A 21,854-nucleotide genomic window follows, 5' to 3' on the forward strand; every position below is an offset into this window, starting at 1 on the left:
GTAAGTGTGAGTGATCCCCTGACAGCTGAGTGCAACCACAGCTAGCTGTGATCACCCGATGAGAACACGGATTTTGTCTCATCCTGCTGAGCTGGTTGGGTCTTGCCTGCTGCATGCTATGGTCTCATTAACACCTACTGACAGATGTTTTCCTCTCCATTTGGCCAGAGGTGCCTGCTTGCCAATAGGTAAGGCTGAGTGGAGATGTGTATCAGCTCTTGGCAATTTTATGCAGCTTGGCTTCAGAAGGATTAAACTCTGCTCATAACACATAGTAACCATCGTGAATTCAGGAGGAGACCAGTTGTGTGTAGCAGTATTAGGTTAAAAGATGCTGAGCACTGAGGCTGTGTAAAAGCAAGTGTTTGTGGGTTGTTTTTTGTAGAGCAGAAGCAGTGAGGGCAGCAGATCGCACCTGTGCATCCTCCCTCACTTCCCTGCTACCCCAGACAGGGCACTGCTTGCATGCAGAAAGCAAGGAGCTCTTTTCTCCCCAGGTCCTGCACTTGGGAAGGAATAACATCAGGCACCAGTACAGGTTAGGGGTTGCCCTACTGGAGAGCAGCTCCACAGAGAAAGACCTTGTAGTCCTAGTGGACAGCAAGTGCTCCATGGGACAGCAGTGTGCCCTTTTGGCCAAGAGAGCCAACGGTATCCTGGGGTGCATCAAGAAAAGTGTGTGCAGCAGGTCTAGGGAGGTTCTCTTCCCCTGCTGCTCTGCCCTGGTGAGACCACACCTGGAGTATTGTGTCCCATTTTGGGCTCCCCAATTCAACAGAGACAGAGACCTGATAGGGAGAGTCCAATAGAGAGCCAGAGGATGATTAGGGGACTTGAGCATCTCCCCTATGAAGACAGACTGAGAGCCCTGGGGCTGTTCAGTCTTGAGAGGACTGAGAGGAGATCTGATCAGTGTCTATAAATATCTGAGGGGTGGGAGTCAAGTGGAGGGGGCCAAGCTCTTTTGAGTGGTGCACAGTAGTAAGACAAGGACCAATGGATACAAACTTGAGCATAGGAGGTTTCACCTCAACATGAGGAGAAAATTCTTCATGGTGAGGGTGATGGAGCCCTGGAACAGGCCGCCCAGGGGGAAGACTTCTCTGGAGACTTTCAAAACCCACCTGGATGCACTCCTGTGTGGACTACTCTGGTTGATCCTGCTTTGGCAGCAGGGTTAGACTCAAGGATCTCTGGAGGTCTCTTCCAACCTCTGGCATTCTGTGATTCTAGAAAGAAAAGGATAGGTTTTTCAATGGTCTGACCTCTCCTCCTGTGCAGCTCACTCTCCTGCTGTAGGACCTCCCGTTCCTTGCCTCAGTACACCCTTATTTAGAAAGAGTGCTGTGTGGTACCTGTCTCCTGCACTCAAGCTAATCAAGCTGGGTTCTTATAGAAAGATGAGGAGCCTTAAGACACAGGTGTTGTCTAGGTGCAACCCCTACCATGCTGTTGTATATCTTGGAATGATTTACAGGCATTTAATAATTCACATGAACGATTTCTCCCTGCACCAGAATCCAGGTCTTGGACTGACAGACCTTGGATGTGATCTTTGATCCAGTCAAGGACTTGGTCTCAAACAGCTGAAGGCTGGAAGTGATGTCCCTGCAGTAAGTTGGAGAGTCATGAATAAATGTCTCACATGTCTATGGCTCCATTACTTTTTAATGCTCCATCTCCCTAGGATTTACCTAGTCATAAATCCCGTGACAGTCTTGAAGACCAAAGCAAGCTGCCAGGAAGACATGATGTGCCACCACCGTCTCCCATCCAAACTCCTCTCTTTCCTCCCAAAAGGTGGATTTTTCTGGCCACATTTTTCCTGTTGTAACCCTTAAGCCATAAAGGCAGTGGTATGAAATGGTTACAGCTTAGAAGCACACATGGCTGAACCTAGTCTGATGGGTGCAGATGCTCCTAGCATCTTCTAATTGATCAGCATGGATGTGTCTTATGGCCCCCATGGCCCCCATCCTGGACTAGAGCTACACCACATGAGGATTGTTCAGAAAAGCAGAAAGGGGTAAAAAAAACCATGAGCAAAGTGGACCATGAGAAGCAGGAGTGAGCTGGTATCAAATGCAACAAATCACAGAATGGTTTGGGTTGGAGGGGACCTTAAAGATCATCTAGTTCTGCCCAGCCCTGCCATGGGCAGGGACACCTTCCACTGGACCAAGCTACCCAGCCAGCCTGGCCTGGAACACTTCCAGGGAAAGGGTATCCACAACTTCTCAGGGCAACCTATTTCAGGGCCTCACCACCCTCATATAGGGCAGATTAGATAATCACAGTGGCCCCTTCTGAGTTCAGCATCTATGAATCTGTGGAGCAGGAGCTTTAAAGCACAATGAAGGGCTGAGTCCTTGGAGCATCACACTGAAGGTCCTGAGCAGCCTGAGATGTTTGCCTTTAATATTGGAGTTTGGGGCTATAGGAAAGCTACCTCAGGAGATGTTTATTATTTTTTTTTAAGGTTTATTTTGTCTACCTGCTTTCATATGCAGAGTCTAGAAAAGAAAAATCAACTAGGAAAATAAATTAAAGCCCTTTAAATATCCCTAAAAGAGCCTTTTCATACTATGTGCTGCCTAAACAGGCTAGATGCTGCTGGGCTGTGACATACAGACATCATTGCTTTGATAGTTTCTTAGATTTCACAGCCAGAAGGCACCACTGGGGTGCTTTCCTCTGCCCTCACAGTATCACCAAGGTTGGAAGAGACCTCAAAGATCATCAAGTCCAACCTGTCACCATAGCCCTCATGGCTAAACCATGGCACCAAGTGCCACGTCCAGGCAGCCAGCACCAGAACAAGAGGACACAGTCTCAGGCTGCACCAGGGGAGGTTTAGGCTGGATGTTAGGAAGAAGTTCTATACAGAGAGAGTGATTGCCCATTGGAATGGGCTGCCTGGGGAGGTGGTAGAGTGGCCATCATTGGAGATGTTCAGGAGGAGACTTGATGGGGTGCTTGGTGCCATGGGTTAGTTGTTTAGGTGGTGTTGGATTGGTTGATGGGTTGGACGCGATGATCTTGAAGGTCTCTTCCAACCTGGTCTATTCTATTCTATTCTATTCTGTTCTGTTCTATTCTATTCTATTCTATTATATCCAATTCTATTCTCCCTTGAGCCTCCTCTTCAGCTTCACCCAGCAATTCCCACATTGATACATGGCTGTAGCATGCAGAAAGACATCCATGCTTAATTTAAAGATCTTTTTGGGTGATGGAGAACCTACCATATCCCATGTCAGTTCCTTCAGTGGTTAATTACAAGGTCATTAAAGAGAAAAATGTTCCTCATTTTCAATTTTACTCTTTTTTTTTTTAGCTCCAGCCTTCCTGGCTTATCTTGCCTTTGTCTGCTGGATTAAGTAATCCTCTATCACTGCGTTTCTCCTCCATGTATAGATACTTATAGATCTTGATCAATTAATCTTTTATGCTCCTCTTTGATAATATAAATGGATGGTGCTCCTCTGGGTCATTACAACACAGGCTTTCAATCAGTCTTGCAGTGCTTCTCCCAACCCTTCCTAGTTTTTCAACAAGATTTTTCAGTATTGACAGCTGAACCGGACTATTTCTGTCTCATTAATGTCAGTTACAGAAGTAACACATTTCCCTCATCACTCAGTACTCCCATTTGTACATCCTAGGGTCATATCAGCTCCTTTAGTGAGTGCACCACGTGGGGAACTCCTATTCAATTGTTTATCCATCGTGACCTTTGAAGTAAACAGCCAAGTATAGCTTCCTGAATATTCCCCCTGCAAACACTCCCATGGGACCCCTCTTCATTTACAGCTCCTCTTGGGAGACCTGCTCTTTAACTGCCTTGTAATCCATTTGAGATGTGCCACACTGATTTTTCACAGTGCTGCCATTCACAGCAAAATGAATGGCAGGATGGAACACCCCAAATCACTCAGCTGCTTCCCAGGGACCTATTTCTGTGGAGGTGTGCACCCACATTTTGTGTTTCACCAGCCTGTAATCCAGGCAGCTCTGCACCTTGGCTGGGAGCAAAGGAATCATAGAATCATAGAATCAATAAGATTGGAAAAGACCTCAAAGAGCATCAAGTCCAACCTGTCACCCAACACCTCATGACCACTAGACCATGGCACCAAGTGCCACGTCCAATCCCATCTTGAACACCTCCAGGGATGGGACTCTACCACCTCCCTGGGCAGCACATTCCAATGCCTAACAACTCTCTCTGGGAAGAACTTTCTCCTCTTCTCCAGCCTAAACCTCCCCTGGCACAGCTTGAGACTGTGTCCTCTTGTGCTGGTGCTGGTTGCCTGGGAGAAGAGACCAGCCCCCTCCTGGCTACAACCTCCCTTCAGGTAGTTGTAGAGAAAAGGTGAAGCCACCCCAGCTCCTGGTTCTGAGGCAGATCTGCTGCTTCTTCAAGTCCATAATAGGAAAGAACAGAAGTTAGAGCAAGCTAACTCTTTCAGAGATGGTAGAGCTGTTATTTTTGTGCTTGGATACCAGTGCTTCTTGATGGCTTTCAGGGAATATTTTGAGACAATATCCTACACACAGGGGGTCCCAAACTGGCCTGTGGAGAAGTATCAGTCTGCAAATCCCATATAAAAGCCCTGCTGCTAGTGCTTGAAACCACACTGCTTTTAGAGTGGTTTTAATTTAACAGGGAGGGATGTGTGACTGGTGACCCAAGAGAAAAGCTGAATGCTGAGGGTGGTCCTTGTTCCAACGTGTTTAGATACTATTCCAGACAATTTTGGGTTTCCTGTTGGCTGCCCTGTCCTTCATGGGATTAGCAGAGCATTGTCCAAAAGCTCTGTATTCTGGCGTTAAGAGGCAGCCTGTTATGGGACTAATAACACAGAGAAAGAGGCAAAGCATGAAGAAAGCCTAATTCCTCTGCCTAATATTATACAACTCAGGGAAATGGAGGAGGGGAGAAGAGCTCCTTCTCTGGGGTAAAACCAGCAGCAGTTGTCACCAGGTGGAATTAGGCAGTGGGAGCCCCAGGCTCCCTCAATTCCTTACATTTCTGGCAGTGTTTTACCTTCCAAGAACTGCCCAAACCAGGCTGAGTCTGGGCCACAAGGGACAAGCACAAAACCAGTCAGCAGAACAGTATCCCTCGTGCTGTGAGTGAAAGCTTAAACAGAGGCAGAAGTAATAAGGGAGGTGGATTCTCCATCCCTGGAGTCATCCAAAGCCCACCTGGAAGCCATCCTGTGCAACCTGCTGCAGGTGAACCTCCTCTGGCAGGGGGGTTGGACTGGATGATCTCCAGAAGTCCCTTCCCACCCCTATCAATCGGTGGTAAGCCTGCATTTTCCCCCCAGGTATCACAATTCCTTGCTGTAGCAGACAGGCAGAGGCTTTCCTGCATGTGGGAGCGTTTGCATCGCCCAAACGCTTGCAGCTGCACTTTTCATATGGGGCAACTTTTGCAGCTAAAATAAAATGGGTTAAAATGAGTTAATCAGTGTAGTACAATGGTCCACAATGTTTTCCAGAAAACAATTTGCCTCCCATGCAGTCTGTGTCTCTGTCCCATTTCACAGCATGGAGGAGAGCCAAAGCACCCCCTGAGGCTGAGCATCCGGCTCTCCGCACCAACCACACTCTACCATCTCACCCTGAAAAGTGCCAGAGCAGTGTTCAAGCTGAGACAGTGCGCCCTGAAGTGCTTCATTTCTCTGCAGTAAAACTTCCCACTGAAGAAAAAGCATTTTTCCTGATCAAGCCTAGAGCTTTTGGTGGCAGTGAGAGATGACCACGCACAGCCTCTCTGCCTGCCTCCTGCAATGGGTGGCTGAAGCTCTCGAGGTTTTTGCCAGCTGACCATGGTGTGTTGCCTCTTTTCAGCTTAAGTGACTCAAAACCTTTTTTACACTGTTTTCCATTTTAATCTTCTCATTCCAAGGCTCTTCTCCACCTAGCCCTAATGCCCTGTCAGTGCCCAGCAAAAGACCAGATGAAAGCCTGGATGTTGGAGGTGGGCTGAGGTGTGATCCTCAGCCTGACCCTAAAGGGTGCCACCCTTTTTGTGTTCTTGCTCAGCAACAGTTGCTGCTAGTTGCTGCTGTGTGGCACAGGAATTGGACTGGTGAGTTTGGATGTGGTGATTTTGGGTGGCAAGGTGGGCCCAGACCCTGCTTTCACCCCGGGATCTGCCTCTGCAGCCATGGCAGTGGAACTCTGTTGCTCACTGAGCCAGGACTAACTCATTGCTACATAGAAGTAGGCTTTCACCTTCAACAAGTAGAAAGAGAAGAGCAAAGTATTGATAATTTTAGAAGTTAACTCTTTGTGTCCCATCCAAGTCTTACTACAGAAAACTTGGACTGAACTCTACATTTTGGTATGTCCATCCTCCTGCACTACAGCAAGGTCAGGATTGCTGATGGATGTTTGTCAAAGCTGTTCTCCCATTTCTTTCAGCAGCTGCTAATGTTTCACCAACCCTTTCCTAGAAAGCCTTTCTATGAGTCCGTGTGCATCCTTCGTGCTGCCGTCTCAGTCTGCTGCTGCAACACAGACAGGAAGAAGAGGCTAACCCACATGCTGCCCTGCAACAAACCTGTAGCAGTTTATCCTCTGTTGTATCTCGTCCGAAGGCCAACACCTTGTGCTGTTTAGTTAAAGCAAAATGGCTTCCCTTGGAAGTGTGTTTCTCACACACAGAAATTCAGTTTATTTCCCACATGATGTTAATAAAAGTAGAAGGTAAGAAATCACCTCAGGAGAAGGCAATGACAAAGCAGTGACACAGAAGAGAACTAAACCTCAGACAAACTGAGTCCAGGCTGATGCAACACCTGACCAACAGAAGTGTCACATCCTGCACCGAGCCTGAAAGTTCAGTGCCTGGGTGCAGGGAGAGCAGACTGCCAGGTAAGTGTGAGCTGCACCACAATCTTGGTGGAAGATTTACAGTTTCTCCCTGAGTTTCAAGGTTTTAACAGTGACAGGTAAATGTAGCTGCCATTTTATAGCTAAAGAGATGAGACAATGAAGAGGCTATGTGAGGGAACTTTTCTTTCACATCCAGCAGGTCAGAGGGGGGATTTGGAACATCACTTGGGATTCTAGGGTTGGACTTCCTTCAGTGGAGTTTGTTGTGGACTAAGGACATTGCTCACATCACAAAGGCTTTGCTCAGATGAGCACAGATCTAGATAAGGACTCAGCTCAGGAAACCAATGTCTGGACACGGCATTGGAATCCAAGGATCCAAGCGGCATGCCCTGAGCCTGTAACCTAACCTAAGTTCTGATGGATCTACAGGCTGTACCTGTATATCATGCAAGTTGCATCAAGGACCAGTTGTCAGTGGAATGAAAATAAGCAGAGAGCCAAATGGCACAAGTCAGTCCACCAATGACTTCTGAGTTACAAACTGTAAATGAGGAAACAACAACTCCATTGGTGAGACTTCTAATGCAAACCCCAGCTGGGCACACACAGAAACATCTCCTTCACAACACCAGTAACTATATTGTCTACTTCCAGGGAGGAGCATCTCATTATCATGGCAGCTGCTGGTTTGTTATAAAGCAGATCTGATTTCACAGAATCACAGAATCAACCAGGTTGTAAAAGACCTCAGAGATTGTCAAGTCCAACTTAATACCTAACACCTCATGACTATCTAAACCATGGCTTCAAGTGCCATGTCCAATCCTTTTTTGAACACCTCCAGGGATGGTGACTCCACCACCTCCCTGGGCAGCACATTCCAATGGGCAATCTCTCTCTTTCTGTGAAGAACTTTCTCCTCACCTCCAGCCTAAACCTCCCCTGGCGCAGCTTGAGACTGTGTCCTCTTGTGCTGGTGCTGGTTGCCTGGGAGAAGAGACCAACCCCCACCTGGCTACAACCTCCCTTCAGGTAGCATTTAGGTGGCATCCAGTGTGCAGCACACAGAGTAGTAATAATCTGGTGCCACTGTAACCCCTGTGTAGACCCTGGTGGTGAAAAAGGTGTGTGACACAGAAAGTGCTTGCTTCACTTGTATGATCTCGTTCCATCAGCCCCAGATGTCATGTGTACAGATCTGCACAAAAACAGAGCTTTCCCTGCTAACACATCCATCTCACTGGCAAAGTCTATGCACCAGAGAGCTTTTCAAAGATATAAACAGAACTGAGTAAATTGCAGCCCCATCATGAGATGTTACAATACAAACCCCCCCACGTGATTTATGATTTTCTTAGGTGACAATTTGTATTGACTTTGTCAGTTACACTGCACACTGTATAATTTTGTTCTATTATTTTGTATTAGGCCCAGCATTTTGTGTTTGACCAAAACATGTCATCTAGTCTGTACCTTGCAAACGGGAGAGCATTCAGAATTACGGCTGAAAAGGAAAAAAAAGGCACATGTATAGGAGGGAGCATGATATGATGCTGGAATTTCAGCATTGGGTTTGCTGACAACTACCTTCTCCACTGACTTTTAAATTACTCCTATGCCATAAATGTTGAGACTATTAATTTATATGGGGAGTGAGATGGGAGTGCAATGCCATGCACCATAAACATCTAGTACCTGCTCCTTTGTTGGTTTGGTCTCCTTAGAAGATGCTTCGCTGCTTACAAGGGCATCTCCCAAGTCTTGAGAAGTAAAGGCAATGAAAGTGGAGTTCTTCCTCGGGGTGTGCATTCTGCTTGCAGCTGCACTGCACTAAATCTGAGGCAAATCAAGCCAAGGCAATGCAGTCTGTCTGGATTTACACCCAACTCTGCCCAGCAGAACTGAGCCCTTTGCTGGGGTCACACCTTCTGTTACATCTGTCATGGGCCGAGTTGAACGTGCTGCTGATACTCAACACCATGCTGCTGTCATGCCAGCTTCAAAATGAAAGCACTGGCTGGGGCAAAGTATCCTGGGGCTTGAAGTTCAGATTGCAACATGAGAGGCTTCCTGATCCAGTTGCTGCTTCTGGTTTCCAGTTTTGGAGTGCTGGTCTTCTCCGTTGGGTGGGCTGCAGGGCAGAGGGAGGTGGCTGGCTGCTGCTGCTGCCTCTGCATTTCAATGCTCTCATCTGCAGGTAGGCTGAGGGAATTGTGCACTGGATCATTTCCAGGAAACCCTTTTATCTCAACTCTTTATCTCAACCCAGAGGGGTGTTTTTTGTATTACTTTCCCTCTCATCTGTGTGGTGAGAGAGGCTGTGCTAACCCAGGACATCTATGGAGGCACTGCGTTTACACAGCACCTGTACCTCACACAGCAAACCACCGCTCCAACCCCCAGCGCTGCAGCTGGGGAAGGAGACTTGCGGGTGGCTGAAAAAGCTTTGCCCACCTTCAGGTGCTGGAAACCCTCTGAATGAGACTAGTCAGTGTCAAGGCTTTTTTTCCACCCCCCCACCCCCCCCCCCCCTTCCTGTTCATGCATTGGGCCAAGCCCTGACCTTGTTTAAATCAAACGAAATACTTTTGGTGTATAATAAAAATGCCATGTTTTAATACATCGCCATGCACAAATGAAGTCCAACAATGCAGAGTACAAAATTGTCAAATATACAAAATGAGAAAGCAGATATCCAAAGCTTCCAGAGATCATGCCCAAAGGTACCAAAAGGTTTGATATTTTGATTGTAATGTTGTCATTTAAAAGCATTTCTCCCTCCCACCCGGGTTTTCCTTGTTTTGTTGTTGTTGATGATGATGATTTTTTTTTTTCATAACAGAAGGAATTAAAGAGGAAATATAAAAACTGTAGGGTGGAATTAACAGTGATGGCCACTTGGAATGCTGAAAATTAGACTGCATGATAATTAGTTTTTTTGGGGGGGACAAAAGGAAAAAAACAACCGAAAAAAAGCACTGCTGGACAGATGAAGACCTTGGATGCCTGGGGACAAGCAGTGTAGATCAAACAAAAAGGCACACTTTTGTCTTATGCCGCCTCGTCTGGCTGCCTCCTTGAAGAGCTCAGCCATAGACTGACTGGGAGTAACAGTCGCTGTTTAACTAGGGGAGCGCTGGCAGCTGCCTAGATTGGCAACCAAGTTAGCATTAAAAGGAGCTCACTGGCTTAGATGAAGCAATTCCTTAGTGAATGTAGAGCAGAACTGATTCCTAAGGCAGCTGGACCAGACACCACCCGCCAGCTTCAGGAGACTGTTTTGACCACAGAGCGTGGCCATGAGCTTGCACTCAGCATTTCTGCATCCAGCTCTTCAGTATCAGGCCACCAGATTTTGCAAGACCTTGATCCCAGCCTCTCTCTTGTTCCCTGCAGCCTATGACCATCGTCAGCTGCCAATGCTGATGTGCAAGCACAGCCTGGCATCCAGTTCTGTCCACGGGCTACGATTTGTGGGCAACCTTTGGAGACAGCTCAGGTGTAACCATAATTCCAGCTGTCAGTTATCTGCCCTCCTCAAGGTCAGGTTCAATCAACATTGCATTCAATGCCTGGAAAGAGAGGAGCCTAAATTTAGAGCCCCCTTTGCTGGTTTATGCTGCATGGAGCCAGGCAGGCATTAATCCCTTCTTATGCCCACTTGGGAAAAGAAAGAATGGTGAGGCAGGTCCAGATAACTGCAACACCTACAAGAAACTGAAAGCTGAGGTTAGCATGTCCCAAAGCATGGCCTGCCACTTCCAGATTCCAAAATAATTGTGAGAAGGTTAAATATGCCTCTTGGGCTCACCAGATATCCCAGCAAAGCAAGGGAGACTTCTCCTCAGAGCACACAGCCTCTTTGGGGAAATGCTGGTCACTCCCAGGGCCAGAGCTCATCTGTATTTTAGGTGAAGCCCAGCAGACAGCAGCAACCCCAGCTGGTGCCCTGATCTGTGGGGGCCGATTCTGCAAGGCAATGTGTCTCCTGCAACAGCTTTGACAGAGAGCACTCCGCATGGCACAGGACTTGGCTTTGCGTGTGCCCCATTCCTCCCCTTGGTCAGTGGTGCTGGACTCGGGAAGGAGGCTGGGATCTGGGTCTGGTGCTGAGATGCTTTGCATAGGCTGGAAGCTCATGTTCCTCTGTGCTTTCTCTGTTGCCACCTAATCTCTTTTCTACCCTTCTCAGGAGAAAAGCAGCAAAAGGAGCCTCCTGCATACAAGAGATGCAGATGAAGTGGGAGGCAACTCCAAACATTTCTTTATCTGGGATTGGTTTTGAGACCAGAGCCTCTGTCTAGATGTAAAACTACGATCTCAACAACCAAACCAAACCAAACCAAACGAGTCCCCTAAGCATCTGATGGGGCAAATTGTGTGGTTTTCTTTGCTTTTTCCCCTCTGCACAGCTTCTTATTGCTTACATGCAGTTTTGCTGCAATATTGATCTCCCTGCTTAAAAAAACCCCACCAAAACACCACCACCCTGTGTATCACTAATTAATTTGGTGATTTATGATATTAAACAGATGAAATCAAGGCAAGTGCTTAACAGAAGTAATGTGATTACAGATGTAACAACAACTACAGAGCTGCCTTTTTTTTTCTAAGTACTTAGATATATTTGGAATTAGAATCAGAAAGGAGCTTTTCATCTCATTCTCAAGAATGTTAGAATAATGCTGACAATCCTGCTCTTCTGGCAGAAGCAGACGTTACACACTCATCTGCAGGAGCAGCTGCTTCTCCATCCAGCCTGGCCCCAGAGCTGCCTCTTAAGGACGGCTCCCCATAAGGGAGGGGAGCTGCAAGGTGTCTCAGCAGGTTGAGGACACCCCTAAGCCATCACCCACCAAAGCCAGTGACTCCACAGAATTTATTTGGCAGGCAGCAAGCATGTACCAGTGTTCTTTAAACAATAAATCTAGACCAAACTCATTTTCTTAGGATTTCACACTGGATTAGAGCAAGAATCCTCAAAGATCTTTATCTCCTTAGCCGTGGCGTAGCTTGCTCCCTTCTTATTTCAGCTCCTTGATGTCGATTCAATACCAATTTGCAGGCAGTATTGCTTTTATAGTTTCTCTTGTTTGCATGAACTGTTTACACCATACATCCTAGTTCATGCTGTTCCCCACTGCCTGATGAAGCCTAGCAGAAGGTGGCTCTGACAGTTCACACCTGCCTTGAACCCTTTGACAGAGGTGTTGTGAAACCTGAATCAGACACCCAGGGCTCTGTTGCTTACTTCTACAGCACAACATTCCAACCAGCCAAGGGTAACAGGGCCCAGCCTTGCAAAAACCCACTGCAGGGAGCACCTGTCTGTCACTACTCTGGGTTGTCCCACTGAAGTCATTTCACTTCCAGGGCTTTATTCACCAGCTCTGATGTGGCTCATAATGATAGCAGGAACGGTGTGCTGTCTTTGAAGCAAGGAGCCCCTCTACAATGTTCAGCTGCACAACGACACAATATAACTCTCAATCTGCAGCTTCGGTGGTTGAAGGCAGGAAATGTCTTTCTTGCCAGCAAGATGCTACCTCCTTACTTAAAAGGCAAACTCACAGCTGTTATCCCTTGCTCAGACTACACATCCACTTGGCCCATCATTTGCATGCAGCATTTTGTCCCAGGCTGTTACTGATGTAAGTCACAATTTTTCCTGTACATCCAAGGATTTTTGTTGTGCTTTCTTGTCCGGTTCTCATCCTTTAAACACAGAAGAATCTCACAACTGCAAGCAGACCTACCAATACTCACACCAAATGCTAGCAAGCACAGCTCTGTCTATATAAACTGTTTAAATGAAGACCATTTGGTGTGAAAAAAATGGATATAGGTTGCTCTACCTTCCTGTAATACTGGAAACATTAAGATCTTTTTAATTCAGAAGTCTACATCTGACAATCTAATCTAACCCTTGCATAATACACACCTAATAACCTCATCCAGTAATTGCTGCACTGAGCCTGGATTTCAGTTTGAGGTAGAGCTCATTGACTTAGAAAAATACTCTGCATACATTTAAAGACTTTGTATGACGGAGAACATGCCAGGTAACTAAATAAGTTGTCTCCACAGGTAATTATCCTCCCTGTTGAGCATTTGCACTTAATTTCTACTCTGAAATCAGTTTCTAGCCAGTAGAGCACATCATTCCCTTTTCTTCTAAATAAAAGAGCTACCTGCCTTCAGATAGCACTTCCCTGCCCAGGTAGAAGATTGTGATTGCACGTAGAGATCAAGTCACCTCTTCCAATTGCCTCTGATAAATTAATAGCTTGAGCTTCATTAGTCTGACACTATAATAAGACCTGTTTTCCTGCCCTTGAATGACACTGGGAACTATTGAAAATAATCTTTCCAAGCTGTCAATACTCTTTTAAAAGTACAGGCAGTAACCAAACAAACTGGAACGGCATCGCTACTACCAGGTCCTACAGCCCAGCTGGCAAAAGCATGTCTGGGGCTGACACCGAATGGATTATTTATCACACCTTCACAGCCACTACATTATTCCAGACATATTTCCCATGCCTTTAAGTCAGACTTGCTGCCATCTCTCCTGGCTTTCTGACACTGCTGTCCTCCAGGTTACTGACACGGACTTGCTTCATATCATATTTACCGTGCCCCTGTGTTAGTCAGCTCTGGCTGTTGCCAACAGTAATTTTCTCTTCCCCTGGAAGGAATATTGAAAATAGAGCATACATTGGGAGAAGCTCATTAGAAACAGTCTTGCTGATGACAATCTCATCCTTACAGCCATTTGCTGTGATCTGGGCTTGTAATGTTTTAACCTACTCAACATGGGTGATACTGATTTTGTGTTGTGCCATTTTTCATTCTTTACCAGAATCAAATGATCTCTAGGAGGCCAAGTGCAGTGTGCCAGCAGAGTTTATCAACAAGCCTTGACAGCATCATGCATCTGGCATGATTCATTTCCATACCATTCTTTTGGAGGATTTAACCCATTTTTAATTGCTTTAGGGACTAGGCCATAGCAACCTTGCCATGCTTTTGCCTAACACTGATAGGAAGCTAACGACCTCTGGTTTTCTGGGTCAAATCACTCGTTCCTCTGAACTGTGGGGGGGGTTTGGTGTCATTTGGAGCTTCCCTTTATGTTTTCTGATTCTGAGGAGTTGTAGGCAAGTTTTGTTTCACTTCTGGATTCAGTTAATGGCTCCACAAATTCAAACATAGGTTTGGACATGTCGAGTCAAACGTGCTGCTGCTATTCAACACCATGCTGCTGTCATGCCAGCTTCAGAATGAAAGCACAGGCTGGAGCAAAGTATCCTGGGGCTTGAAGTTCACATTGTAACATGACAGGCTCCCTGTTCTGGTTGCTGCTTTGGGTTTCAGGGTTTTGGGGTGATGGTCTTTTCTGCTGGGCTGGCTTCTGCATGCTTGGGTGGGGGGAACTGTTTTTACTGCTGGTTTCTGCTGCTGCTTCTGCATTTTGCTGCACATCTTCTGCAGTCAGGCTAAGGCAATGGTGCATTTATTATCTCAGTAAATTCATTATCTCAGTGCAGTTTTTTTGGTGTGTGTTACTGCGGGGCTTGTGAGAGCAGGCTGTGTTAACCCAGGACAGATAGTTGCTGCTTGATATTACCCCTAATTAGAGATGGAATAGGAGAAATTACATTTCAGTGTGCAGGCTGACTCCCTCCCTCTATTGCTCTCAAATACAAACCAAGAATATTTGTTAGTTTTTTTCACCTGCTGTGAATAATCACTGTGTTGGGCCTGTCATCAGACTCAGCTTTGCTATGACAGCATTTATTAGGATGCATGCAAAGCCCTACCAGCCCTAACCTATTGGCCACTGACTTCCCATACGGTTTTTTTTGGCTTCCCTCATCAAACAGCTTCTTTCCTTACCGGCTGATTTATCCTCATGAACCTGCCTAATCACCCATACATTATGTTGGTGGTTTTTTCTCCACTCCAGATAACTCCTGAATGTTACTATAGGAGGTTGCAGGTAATGCTGGTAGCACTTTCCCCTCTCACCCATCAATTTTAATTATACCAGAGGACCTTTTCTTTTTAAATTAAAATCTTATTGACCACAGTCTATATATACCAGGGTCAATTGCAGCACAGTCCTGCAGCGGGGCTGTTCAAGGAGACACTGATGACAGAGATGTTAATTGCTAAAAGGGGACTGATGTGAAAGATGCAGGATTTTACTTTGACTGCCTGAGACAATTTTGAATTATCAAGATCTTGTGGCTTTGTGGCAAATGGAAGGAATGATAAGAAACCCCCACCCCCAGGCCTGGCTCTGTGGCTGGCATTAACCAACACATCTCCAGAGACTCTGATGGAGTAGTGCCGTTTTAAGTGTGCCAGGGGTCTGGGCTGGGGTCTTCTGAAAATTCAGGGCAAAACAAAACCAGAATGTTGTAATTCATAATGGTTTTGATTTCCTCAGAGGTGCTGCAGCTGCTGTTGAGTGGCAACACTTATGCTAAGGAATAGACAGGGAGAGATAAACCAACCAAGTGGTAGCACATCACCATGCAGCTGGATGTGCAAAATCAAGGAATTCACCAAGCTTTTTCAAACCCTACTCCTGGAAGGCTGCATTTCCCTCAACAGAATAAATGGCAGCTGTTTGGCAACAGAAAGCCATGCAGATGAAAACAAAACCAAGGAACAAAACAGCGCAAAGGATGCTCTCAGCTGCAGTGCAATTCCTTCAGTTTTCTAGTGCAGGACTTCCCACAGTTTGAAGCACTTGGGATGGCTAAGTCTCTGTCAGTGTTTCTGAGTGGAGTCTGATGCTGCAACCTGTCTTGACCCAAAGAGCCCAGGCAAGTGCAGCAGCAGGGAGAGGCACCAGGCACGGAAAGAAGGCTGCACACAGGGAACGGCGATGCCAGCACTGGTTTGTTTCAGAGGTAATAACTAGTGACCAATGTAACAGCAGCGCTGGCCTCTGCAAATTCATCTCTCTCCGCAGGACTGATAATTGCTGATTTATGAAAATAGCATTAGTCTCCCACTCTTTTGCACTGAACTAATGGCTCTGAGCACATTTGAATTCACTTCCTTTGCAGGAATAACTTATTCACTCCCTTTCATGTTGACTTGGTCTTTGGCACTCTCGACATCAATGATTTATTGACTAGAGATAAAGCATTCTTTCCCCTGAACTGCTCCTGCGACCCAGGCAGGAGCGGATGTGCCTGCTATTAATAAGGTGTTCAGCATAAAAAATGCAACAGCCTTGATTGTCCGCACTCCACAGCCTTTCCGAGAACACAGCACCTGCCCCCATTCACAACAACAAAAACCTCTCCCACAGCTTTATTTATATTAAAAAGTTTTTCAGAGGAATACTCTGGGATCCAGATAGTTGTTCAGGAGATGTAGGACAATTTCATAAATATCCCTGAGGAAGCATGGCCTACTTTGGGAGAAGAACAGTGATTAAAAAAGTCCAAACACGATGAATAGTTAAATACAAGCCAAAAAGTACAGTTATTTCCTTATGGCTCCGGCAGACAGCTACACACGTGAGAAGTGTTACGGGGCTCGGGGGAACTATACTTGCAGTTATCCACATGCACAGGCTGGCTGCAGGATGGAGACCTACGCTAGCTTCAAAGGAGATCTGTCCAATAGGCACCTACAGCAGACTTCTCAGCGAGTCTGGCTACACAAGGGTCTGGACTTCATTTTCACATTTCTCAGGGCCTATTAACACTGCTTTTCTAGGTCACCATAGCTAAAATCCTGGGAAGCTTTTAAAACAAACTGTTTTAACAGGAGAAGTGCACACATCTAAATTCATGCCCATATACTGGAAGATGGTCAAAACTAACATTGATACAAAAAATGCTTCTAATGGCTCTCTGCCTAACTCAACTTCTTCTGTACGCCCTTTTGAGACAACTCTCTCCGATAAACTCTTCCTTTCTCATTCCAATTGCTTCAAATTTATTCACTGGCTAGTAAAAGAAGAGAAATCCCACTGCAGAAGTATAGCATTCTCCTTCTTTTTCAAACAACTTACACCAGTGGCTTTCTTTTCAAACTGCTGTACCAACATGAAATTGATGTCAATTGCCAGAGCAGATTTTGAAAACCTGCAGCACAAAGAGCTGCAAAATTTGCTGGAGCTTACAGTGGACCTGTGCCATGTGCACAGTCGGATCTCTTGGTATCAGATTCCAACCTGCAACCCTATGAACAGCTCTAAAAAGTGCAAATGTTGCCATTGGCAAAGATTCTTGTATCTTTAGGAGAGAATTTTTGCACCAATTAATTTAAGATTAGGGAAAAGGATTTTCAGAAAGAGAATGTAGAAACTTTACTGCTTTGCAATTCTTGGGAGCTCTGTCTGAGAACCTATGGAAAGACCCAGGCCATTAGAAGTCTCTACTGCCTGCTGAAAATCTTGGTCATCAGTAAAAGTCATTTGATTTTGGACTGAATACTACAGAAGCATCCAACATGCTGAATCTGAGATAGATGGAGAGCTGAAACCTAAGCCCATACCCACCTGGAAAAAATCAAGCCCTAAAGATATTTATGTTTGTTGTATGGGCATCTTCAGTGGCTGACCTTCCCTTCTCTGGCAATGAACTGTGCAATAGTTTTTAAGGATTATAACACAGGAGACTCTTCTAAAGAGGTCCCTTGATGTAGCTGCACATTCTCTCCATCACTGCATCTTTGCACCAGTATGGCACCTCACCCACAGCTTGGCATATGTGCTAACAGCGTCTCTAGTACCTGTTTATCAGGCTGGAGAGAGTGATGGACTCTTTATAAATGCACAAAAAAGCTATCTTTGATTTTAAAGAAAGAAGGAACAGGTAGTTAAGTCCCCTCAGTAGGTTGATGGCATCAGTTCAGCATAAAGAGTGTGTCAGGAAGGTGGAGGGATAGATGCTAATTCCACTGAGTCCCCATGGAAGAAGCGGTACCACAGCCAGCTGTGATACAACCAGTGATGAGGCCAGCCATTCAGAGACTGAACAAAAAACAACGTTCAGATTGAATGCAACAGTCTTGAGCCTGCTACAGTATATTGAAAGGCTTATTGGAACCATTTGCTTATTCCCAGCTCCTACCAAAAAACTGTTTTGGATAGAAAGTGGAAAAAGTTAATGAAGAAGTCTACTTCCCTCTCCAAAGGCAGTGTCTTGCTCCTTAGAAGTATAGTCTTACATTTTACCTTGTTCAGAGAGTTTGGTTTGGACTACAGTTCTCCATCCCTGCCCAAAATAAAGAACCTGAATTCTTCCAGTTTATTCTGGAACCACCACATCTGGTTTTATCATAGACCAAACCCAGGGTCATACACATCTCTGAGGAAGGCTCTCTCCTTCACTCCTCCTTCGCCGAAGAAGAAAACACATTGGCACGCTAGAAACAAGAACCTTTGATATTTGGTCGATAAGAGGGAGAGCAGACACAGCGTCCAACAGCTCATTCAACCCATTCTGCTCTTGGCTACCTCTCTGACAGCTGTTCTCTACCTTTCCATAAAAGGAGTCACACCTCTTCCACCTGCAAATCTACCTACACAACCTACCGTGGATCGGGGAAGGTATGCTAGCAGCGGACTTCAGTCTGGATGCAGTCTCAGCACAAACACCGAAACATATCCTTAGCATTTGAACAAAAGACCATTCTACATCTATGGGCTGTGCTAGTCCTGTGCAGAAAGCACGGATGGAGTGCTGACATCAACAGAATACCATTAGACTGCAAAACGAACACATACAAGACGCTTACATTCCTACCAGGGTTTTAATATCGTGAACATATCCACTGAGATCGGAGAACTGCTCTTAAGGGGTTGGGTTTTTTTCCTAAAACATCATGCCTTCTGCATACATAATAAAAGAATCCAGTAGTTGCCATGCTAAAACAGGACTTCTAGTGAAGGGCATAGACAGTCCCCCTAAAGGGAACTCAAAAAATTATGCACAGTGATGAAAACTGGAAGAAATTCTCCAGCTAAAGGTCCACCAATGACCATTTTCGACAACTTAGCACTAGCTATTGTGCACCACATTGGTACTCTACAGCAAACCAGGTCTTCCCAGAGTGCCTCGTCTTGGGTGGGCCGATGGTACTTCAAGTTTGTCTTCAATCCTCCATGGTCACCTGGCAGTGCCATTGAGCGTTCTTTTCGTGAAGGAAAGTTCGCTTTCATAACAAGTGGCAGGACAGCAGCTTTGGAGGCTGGAAATGTTTATGGAGAGCTCTCTGCTGGGGCTGCAAGAGACGACACAGAAAAGCAAAACCGGACAGTGAGCACAGAACAGAGCAAAGGAATTACCAAGTATTTCAACTGGCAAAGGAATTACCAAGTAGTTCAACTAAAATGAAATTAAAAAGTCAAGCTTGAGCAGAGCAAATGTAGTTCTGCTCTAAAGACAAACTACTCCTAGAATATATAGTGTGACCCTGCTACTTTTAAAATCAGCTTTACTCATCAACCCAAAACCTCAGTGCTTAATCAATTCCATAGATAAATATAAAGCACAGACCAGCAATCATTGGCATGACTTAACAAATCCTACTTGAGTTTCATTGCTTCATGTGAAAGCACTCCTTATTCTTCCTCTAGGCTGAGTCCAGAGAGAAAACTCTTCTGTTTGATTGGGCTTGCATTAACTACTGAAGGCTTGATAGCCAAATGCTGGAAAATCTGCCAAATACCAAAAGAGGAGTTGATGCTCCCACACCATTTCTGCTGGCCAGGGTGGTGAGAGTTGTCCATTGGCCACTGCTCTGTAGGAGATGTGAAAACAGCTCATACACTTCCTTCCTTGCTTCAGACCCCACAGGACAATGAAGGGGTTGCAGGGAGTTTCCCTTCCCCTATTAAAAGCAGTAAAACACACTCCATTTTGGTGGCTGCTATTCCCTGCCTGAAAGCCCTTCCAAAGCTGTAAGGTGACGGTACTGAAAAGAGGAATGTGTGGAGGATACTTGTAACTTCTCCTCCCCTCCACCCAAACTATTCTTTGAGAGGCACAGCAAAAGTACATGAGGTAATGGATACAAGATGCAACAGGAGAGATTCCAGTTAGATACTATCAAGGATGAAAAAGTATTCCTAGTCAGGGCAGTCACATTCAGAACAAGTTACGTGACTAGGCTGAGGGATCTCCATCTACAGAGAAATCCACAACTCAACCAGACAAGCCCCTGAACAAACTAACTTGGCCCTGCTCTGAATGATCTTCAGAGGTCTCTCTGAACCTAACTAATGGTCATACATTTTCTGATGGAGGCTTGCACTCCCTGTTCTGCCTTTCTGAACAGGAGATGAGTGCCCATGCAGGACTGCTCGCACCGAAGCGCATTCAGCTGTTTGTTCAGTATGTAGTCACGAAAATGCTTGCAAAGTAAACCCATCACAGGCTTACAGCAGCCATGCAGAGGCAGGTTCTCTGTGTCATTTCAACATGTTGGGACACCGCTGTGTTTATCACAGAGCCCTCACTCACCACCAGTTTTACCAATTAGGTCTCAGACCGGGGCAGTGCTGGTACATCAGGGTGGGCTCTGCACCCTCTCCAGCTGATGTCTGCCTTTCTTGCATGAATGTACCTGTGTGTATGTGTGGGTAAAGCTGGACTGTTGGGGGTTTGGGGCTAGATTCCAAACAGTGAAGCTGCCAAAGCAGCATTCATGTCAGATGAAACTCAGGCTGGCAGTGGACTTCTGCTTCTCACTCCTTCAAAATCAAGCCCAGATAGCTCTCCTCTGCAGGATGCAGGCTGACTGGCTTTGCCAAGCTGTCAGTTTGCCCATATTTGCCTCCCCCAAACCAGAACTATTGTAGCAACGGACATGAAGGTCTGATTGAGCAGGGAAAGGATGGGATGTTAAATCAATAGCTGCTGAAAGGAGACTGAATAAGATTAAAAAAACCCCTTGTCAGAAGCACTTTAACACTCCATGTATGTCATATGAAAGAGAGGAACAGTAAGAAGTCTCCTTAGCTATTTTCTTCTTTGTGTGGACATATTCACCTGATCACAATACTGCTTTTGATTTCTGTTTTTACAGCTGCCTTGCTTTTATTCTCAAGGTTCTCTAATGCAACGATTTCACCACCACCTACTGTCACCCACTACATGAGATACCCACATCAGTAGCAGGCTGAGATAAGTGCACATTTGGGACCAACAACCGTTTTATTCCACAGAAGAATGGGAAGGTTTTGAGCCTTCAGCTGGTGTAGACAAATAACCAAACACGTTCTCCAGGACAGAAAAGAAAGCAATGGTGAGGTTGCTGGTTGGAAGATACAGGGGACACCTTGAGGAGAGATTTTACACTTGAAGAGAGGCAAACTGGTACTTCACTTCAAAAGTGTCTGATTCCAGCTGCACCAAAGGGTATCTGCCATCTGTGGTGTACCAACAGAGGTGGGCCTGTCTCACAAAGGAGAAGCAGGAGTTTTGCTGAGGTTGCACTTTGTCGGGGTTTGCATCTGCTGCAAAAGAGGGAAAATTCAGAAAGCTCTCCTCATCAATGAAAAATACCTTGCCTACCCCTAGAGCTGAAGGACTAAAATAAAATGAGTAAACTGGCTAATCTTATCTGGTCAGGCTTCAGGATAACCCTTGGGCTGAAATTCCCCAGTCATCCACATTGGCTCAGCCACTGGCTTGTTCTCATCCTTAACTTTGAAACAAGACAGTTGGCCCTGAAGACAGAAATCTGTGAAGAAGGAGAAATGAGGACTGGTTCCAACCTGAGCTCCATCCACACCATTTTGCCACGCAGAACACCCAGCAGAAGCCAGTCTGGGTAAAACCAACAATACTGACCAAGGCAATAGTTGTCATTCTGTGAAGCTCTGCATTTAGAGCAAGCAAACTCAGAATTTCATGGTCCTCTAGCCCATTTCTTCTCACTTAGTCTTTTGAGGACAGGGGTTTAGAAGCACTTACTCTTCCTCAATACCTATATAATTTTTGGAGCCTAGCTGGAGAATC

At 45.7% G+C, this 21,854-nt stretch overlaps 1 protein-coding gene across 3 annotated transcripts in view; it reads right to left on the minus strand.

Annotated features, from left to right (window-relative positions):
- Positions 1 to 9,811: 9,811 nt before the first annotated feature.
- Positions 9,812 to 21,854, minus strand: part of SAMD12 (sterile alpha motif domain containing 12) — a 173,021-nt gene continuing 160,978 nt past the window's right edge. For all 3 annotated transcript variants that reach the window (XM_054167122.1, XM_054167123.1, XM_054167121.1), the window contains one exon: positions 9,812 to 19,113. In XM_054167122.1, the coding sequence (XP_054023097.1) occupies positions 19,091 to 19,113 (23 nt within the window). In that variant the 3' untranslated portion in view covers positions 9,812 to 19,090. The remainder of the gene's footprint in view (positions 19,114 to 21,854) is intronic.

This window comes from Dryobates pubescens, chromosome 14, assembly GCF_014839835.1.
Source record: "Dryobates pubescens isolate bDryPub1 chromosome 14, bDryPub1.pri, whole genome shotgun sequence".
Classification (NCBI taxonomy): Eukaryota; Metazoa; Chordata; class Aves; order Piciformes; family Picidae; genus Dryobates; species Dryobates pubescens.